Below are 7,052 nucleotides of genomic sequence, written 5' to 3' on the forward strand. Positions count from 1 at the left end.
TGTTGGAAGAACCCATTTTCTATCAATTATAAAAGTCATGGCACCTTACTTTTTCAAAGTCAGCAATATAGAGAGAGCAAATCTGCCAGCAATACTGAGCCTTATATAATAGAACATTACAAGTGTGACATACCATCATTTTTACCATATTCTATTTGTCAGAGGAAGTCATACATTTTACTCACACAAAAGGGGAGCAGGTTCTTTAGGGGGTGGACAAGGCATTTGGCCTCAATGGGCCCACCTTAAAGTCTATTCACCACATCCACATCACAGCTTTTAGAAAACTAAAGGTATTGTATACATAACTAGAGGCCTGATGCACAAAAATTCATGCAAGGGTAGGCCTTCCTTCCCCTGGTTGCTGGCACTGGCTTCCCTCTGGCACCCAGGACCCAGGCTTCTCTCCTCTGGCCACCTGAAGGCACCCAGGACCCAGGCTGCTTCCCTCAGGCTGCCCACAGGCACCCGGGACCTGGGCTGGCTTCCCTCAGGCCCCAGCTTTGTCAGGAAGGACATCTGGAATGACATCCAGAAGGACATCTGACCTACCAGTAATTAGCATATTACCTTTTTATCATTATAGATTTTTAAAAACTAAATTTTTCTTTAGAATTTACATCTGTAAATCCAAATTCATATACACCATTGAATTAAGATGTAACCGTTTTCAAAATGGCAACCTCAAACACATGCAATTCAGTGTATTGTCTCATTCTGCCTTTGTCCTACAAGCCTGCATCACTGATAAAGGTTCTTACCATTCTCCCATTCTACCCCCAGAGTTTCTGTTGAGTAGCTAATGAAGGGTCAAGAAGAAGACGCTGTGGGTGATTGTGAAAACCCCTTGTGTCTGGGAAGCTATTCTGCTATCCTAGCACATCCTTTTCACTTAACAATCCTCCTATATAGTAAAACCCTAATATGCAAATCAACCAAATAGCAGAACAACTAGCAGAACGACAGGTCGCTATGATGCACACTGACCACCAGGGAGCAGAAGCTCAATGCCTGAGCTGCCCCCAGAGAGGGAGGCGACCGGCAGTGGTGATTGGGGAGCAGGGCTGGCCAGCATGTGGCACCAGGATGCCAGCCAAGGTGGGTGCCAGCGGGGGCCCCTCTATCGCCCCATCCACCAGTTGTCCAGCAGATCGGCCCTGATTTCCAGCCAGGCCTAGGGACCCTACCCTATATATTGGGAACAGTCTTTGAAATTTAAAAATTAGAACCTGGCAAGGCTACTCTAACACTGAAAAAACAGGATGATGCAGCGATGACATGCATGGACTCTGGCTTGCACATTTTGTGGTCAGCCCTGATTCTGACACTTATAACTGTGACAAAGCCAGTTACTTAACTTCTCTCTGCTTCAGTTTTTCCACCCATAAGATGGGGAAAATGGTACTACTGCCTCAGAAGGATCATGTTATGTACTACTTTTTATAATCAGGGCAAACAAATGTAGCTGCCCATACAACAGCAAAATGCCTTTCACCTGTATGAAAAGTATGGTCACTCGTGCATGCAGCGTCCTGGATTGCTAGAGGGATGTTTAACTACCGGTTTAGGCCCAATCCCCCAAGGGCAGGCCGGGCTGAGGGACTTCCCCACACTCCGTACACGAATTTTGTGCACCAGGACTCTAGTTTGTTATATTTGTTTCTGTATAGGTAAGGTATTTTTCTCTGTGGTTTCAAATTTTTGATTTTCCATAGTTGAAAATGATATACTTATTGTATTTTTTTGAGTTTAGCCTGCTCAGTGTCCTTTGGGATTCCTGAAACTGTGGTTTATTGTTTGACATTAATTTGAGAAAATTCTCAGTTGTTATTGTTTTAAAGTTATTGTGTTCCCTTTTCTTTCTTTGTTTCTTTTGGGGGGGGGATTCTTATTATGTGTATATCACACATTTTGTAGTTGTCTCATTGTTGTTGGATATTTTGTTGTTTTTTTCTTTTTCGTCACTCTCTTTGTCAGCGTTTGTGATTTTATTGAGATATCCTCAAACTTAGAGATTATTTACTCTGCCATTTCCAGTTTACTTATAACTTACAGTGTAACAGTGTTTCAGATCTCCATCATTTTTTGTTTCTTAAAATTTTCACCTCTGTGTATACGCCCAATCTTTGATTGTTACATTGTTTCATGCTATCTACTTCATCTATTAGAGCCCTTAGTATTTTAATTATAGGTGTTTTAAATCTTTGGCCTACTAATTCCAACACCCCTGTCATATCTGAGTCTGGTTTTAATGTTTGTTCTACCTCTTCAAATTGTGGTGTGTGTTTTTTCTTATTTGTTTGTTGTTTGCCTTTTAGTATGTCTTGTAACTATTTCTTAATAGCCAGACATGATGTGCTGTGTAAAAAGAATTTTTATACCTAGGCCTTCAGTAATATGATGATAGGTTTGCAGTGGTCGGCAAACTGCAGCTCACGAGCCAGATGAGGCTCTTTGGCCCCTTGAGTGTGGCTCTTCCACAAAATACCGACTTCTGTGCATGGGCCACGAAGTTTCAATCGCACGGTACATGTGTGCCCGCACATGGTATTTTGTGGAAGAGCCACACTCAAGGGGCCAAAGAGCTGCATGTGGCTCTCGAGCCGCAGTTTGCCGACCACTGGTTAGGGGGAGAGGGAAAACATTCTATAGTCCTATATGGTTAAGTATCAGTCTTTTAGTGAAACTGTGTCTCTAAAGTATGAACTTCACATATACTTTTAAGTTCCCCACCTTCAATGGGACAGTTTGGGTAGTGTGAGCTTTAGTTAGTATTTTCCTTATTCCCTTCATCTAAGTAAAAGTCTAGAAGGGGCTGAAGTTGAGTATTTCTCTTCTTCCAAGTAAGTTCATCTCTAGTTCCAATAGTTTCTCCTCAGAACAGACATTTTTAAGAAGGACAGGATTCTCTGGCATATTTCAAAAACATTTCATTTTCCCCTCTTCGTACCAGAAAAGTGAGGGTATTTTCTCCAGTAGTCACCGCAAAAAAGTGGATGAGCCCTTAGAGGTAAAACTAATAAAAGTGTGGGGGTCTCCCAATAACTGGGTCTTCCTGGAGTTTTTGTCTCACACTTACCTATGCTGAGCCTTCAGCAATGTGTCATAGTTCAGTTTTGTGTAGCTTGGCACTGATTCCCATGAAAATTTGTGCCTATGGGTTTCTGCTTTGGTAAGCTTTGATTCTTTGTCTGTTGATCTATCCCATTTTGAAGGCTGAGGTTTGCTTTGTGACCTTACTTTTCTGACAAATACAAGATGAGTTGTTGATTTTTCAGTTTGACTAGCCTTTTACTTATTGTTAGGGTGGAATGATGACTTCTAGTTTTTTACATGGTCTAGAGCAGTGGTTCTCAACCTTCCTAATGCCGTGACCCTTTAATACAGTTCCTCATGTTGTGGTGACCCCCAATTTCATTGTTACAAATTGAACATAATTAAAGCGTAGTGATTAATCACAAGAACAATATGTAATTATATATGTGTTTTCCGATGCTCTTAGGCGACACCTGTGAAAGGGTCATTCGACACCCAAAGGGGTTGCAACCCACAAGTTGAGAACCGCTGGTCTAGAGCCATTTTAATTTTAAATATTCTTTCTACCCCTTTTTTCTGTCTTTTCCCTCTCTATTCTCATAATGTTTATGCTGATCTGCTTGGTGGTGTCCCACAGTTAATTTAAATTCTGTTCACTTTTCATTATCTGTTTTCTTTTTTTTCCTCAAATTTAAAAACTTCAATTGTCCTATCTTCATGCTTGCTGATTATTTCTTTGTCTTGCTTAAAGCATTTTAACCTCTGTAGTAAAATATTTCATCTTGGTTATTGTACTTTTCAGCTCCAGAAATTATTTTTTGTTTCTTTTTTATAATTTGTATCTTTGCTGATATTCATATTTTGTCCATGTATTGGTTTCCTGTTGTTCTCCATGTCTTCCTTTATTTGCTTGCATGGCCTTAAGATAGTTGTTTAAAAGTCTTTATATGGTAAGTTTGATATGTTATAATCAAAAGGAAATTTGTGGAGAAATATCAATAAGTTTTTCCCATTTCAAAATTATTTAAACATGAAAAAATGTATGAGTACCAAGTCATCCTTCCATATAACTTTGTGTTGTGTGTTTTCATGCCTTTGATAAAATATCTGAACAAGACATTTATAGACATACTAGAGACCCAGTGCACGAATTTGTGCATGGGTGAGGCTTCTCCCCGCCAGCCAGCCGGGTGGTCAGTATGCTCCCACAGCCAACCTCCCACAGCAGGCCAACCTGCCATGGTCCCAGGTTGGAGATTCAATGCCCAGTCCAGTGAGTGTGGGAAACAATGGAACAATGTTTCTCTCTCACATCAATGTTTCTCTCTCTCTCTCCCTTCTTTTCTCTGAGATCAATTAAAATGAATGATAAATAAGTAGTTTTATAAGTATGGTTTTAACAGGAAAGACATTAGTGATCTATGAAGTGAAGAACTCGTTATAACACCTACTAGTATGTACAGCATGACCCCATTTAAAAAATATTTATTGATTTCAGCCCGCGGCCTCCACCGCCATTTCGGGCGCTGCTGTTAGGCTGAGGTCCGAGCCGGTGTGCTGGGTGGTGGGCGATGAGCTGGAGGGGCACGCGTGGCCGCGGCGGCCCTGCGTGTAGGCACCGAGGCGGCCATGGCGGGCAACTTCGACTCGGAGGAGAGGAGTAGCTGGGGTGAGCCCCTCCAGGCTCCGAATAGGAGATCAAGAGTTTGATTCATTGCCTGCTTTACTGGAATTCTACAAAATACACTATTTGGACACTACAACGTTGATAGAACCAGTTTCCAGATCCAGGCAGGGTAGTGGAGTGAATCTCAGGCAGGAGGAGATAGAGTATGTGCGAGCCCTCTTTGACTTTAATGGGAATGATGAAGAAGATCTTCCCTTTAAGAAAGGAGACATCCTGAAAATCCGGGATAAGCCTGAAGAGCAGTGGTGGAATGCAGAGGACATGGAAGGCAAGAGGGGGATGATTCCAGTCCCTTACGTGGAGAAGTATAGACCTGTCCCCGCCTCAGTATCGGCTATGATTGGAGGTAACCAGGAGGGTTCCCACCCACAGCCACTGGGTGGGCCGGAGCCTGGGCCCTATGCCCAACCCAGCGTCAACACTCCGCTCCCTAACCTCCAGAATGGGCCCATTTATGCCAGGGTAATCCAGAAGCGAGTCCCTAATGCCTACGACAAGACAGCCTTGGCTTTGGAGGTACATAATGTGCAAAATATAGAAAGAAGAGATCTGCTACAGGATCTCCCTTTTAGACCTCTTAGAGCTTTGTAGGAATGCTGAATACAAGCTCCAGCATTGTGATGTTGTAGATGTTGAACCATTAAGTACTGATTTGGGCATTTAATTGGGTTTTCTCTTTTATAGAAAACCTGTTTTGGAATGAATTAGCTTAAAACTGTATAACTGAATGTTCTGATTGGTCTACTAAACATACTTTGATTAATAACACCACCTGAATTCACAGGAATTAACCTAAAATATTTTTTTCTCATCTACATTCTAACCTGTTCCTTTCTTTTTATCATTGTTCTGAAATCAATGATGAGAAAGAATCATTGATCAGCTGCCTCCTGCACCCCACTACTGAGGATCGAGCCTGAAACCTGACCAGGAATCAAATCGTGACCTTCTGATTCATAGATCAATGCTCAACCACTGAGCCCCACCACCTGGGCCCCATTTTTATCAATGCCTGGCACATGAGGTACACTGGCGAGATCTCACTCCTAGACCAGTGATCGGCAAACTGTGGCTCACGAGCCACATGTGGCTCTTTGGTCCCTTGAGTGTGGCTCTTCCTAAGCCTTAGGAGTACCCTAATTAAGTTAATAACAATGTACCTACCTATATAGTTTAAGTTTAAAAAATTTGGCTCTCAAAAGAAATTTCAATCGTTGTACTGTTGATATTTGGCTCTGTTGACTAATGAGTTTGCTGACCACTGTCCTAGACGAAGGTCTGAAATTGCCCAAACTCCTTTGCAGCTAGGTTTCTGGATATGAATTCATTTCTGACGATTGGATGTGCTTGTACGATATTTTGAAGGCAGAAGTGGGGCAGAGTCATCTTCCTGCAGTTTGGGCTGTTTGCTGCTGGTGATCATGTTTGCAGAGATGTGGAGGTTTTCTGCAGCGGAATCCAGGCTGTGCACAGGCAGTTGTGGCAAAGGCAGTGCCCAGTGACCTGTTTTGTAGGAGCTGGAGGGCACTTGCAGGGGCAGCAGTTTCCTAATCCCCAGGTCACAGCTGTGCCAGAATGTCCTAGAATTCAGTTGTGGCTGGCGGGGGGTGGGGGGGGGGGCAGCTCCTCCCGCTGGCCAGGGAGTCTTTCCTGGGGGCCCAGCCTAATACCCACTCCTTCAGTTTTCTGATGATTTCCCAAGCGCCAATTCCCTGTGCTAAATTCTTTCCTGCTTAAAATAGCAAAGATCTAAAAACATTTTGGATCCTCTACTTTCAACGAAAACAATGCTGCACAGGGTCAGGTCTGAGAAGTGGGTGAGGTATTGCAGAAAGCTCCCTTCTTTGAGTCTCAGCTTTCTCTTCTGTAGAATGGAGACCAAAGATTATTATCTGTTCATAGTTACTGAATACCATGGCAGCTGTATTTCCTGAAGATGGCTATATTTCCCATCCCTCCTGTGGCCTTGCCACTTTCCGCCATGTCCTCTCTCTTGAAGCGGGGCTGACCTCTGACATGCTGGTAGCCAGTACACTGGTCACCCACAGAATTCCAAGGCCAAAGCCAAAAAGGCATGGGTTTGCAGCCCTGCCCATTCTGCCAGGGTTCCCAGCTCCAGCCCTACCCATACTGCTCTGGGCTCCAGCTGGCATGGGTCCTTGCCCTCCTGGCTCTCCCCCCCCCCCAGTTGGCTGCAGGACCCCTGCCTGCTGGTGCTGCTGGGCCCAGCGGGCAGGGAAAGCACCCAGGTCTGGCCTTGGGCCTCCTGGCTCCTGGGTGCCGCTGCCCCTAGCACCCCACTCCGCATATCCCTGCTGTTGCTCTGACC

General features: G+C 43.8%; 1 protein-coding gene across 1 annotated transcript; it reads left to right on the plus strand.

Moving 5' to 3' along the window:
- The first annotated feature begins 1,086 nt into the window (after positions 1 to 1,086).
- LOC102253195 (adapter molecule crk) lies at positions 1,087 to 5,506 on the plus strand. The gene is made up of 3 exons (XM_014541048.1): positions 1,087 to 1,098; positions 2,954 to 3,010; positions 4,652 to 5,506. Exons 1-3 carry the CDS (start codon positions 1,087 to 1,089, stop codon positions 5,312 to 5,314), a joined length of 732 nt encoding a protein of 243 aa, XP_014396534.1. The 3' UTR covers positions 5,315 to 5,506.
- The last annotated feature ends 1,546 nt before the right edge of the window (positions 5,507 to 7,052 follow it).

The sequence above is a fragment of the Myotis brandtii genome, unplaced genomic scaffold (genome assembly GCF_000412655.1).
Source record: "Myotis brandtii unplaced genomic scaffold, ASM41265v1 scaffold259, whole genome shotgun sequence".
Taxonomy (NCBI): Eukaryota; Metazoa; Chordata; class Mammalia; order Chiroptera; family Vespertilionidae; genus Myotis; species Myotis brandtii.

Bases quoted from the DNA above. Each gene is read 5' to 3' on its own strand.
- LOC102253195 (XM_014541048.1), top strand. The intron at 3,011-4,651 runs GTAAAACTAATA...CCCTGCGTGTAG, and splicing joins AAGTGGATGAGCCCTTAGAG to GCACCGAGGCGGCCATGGCG.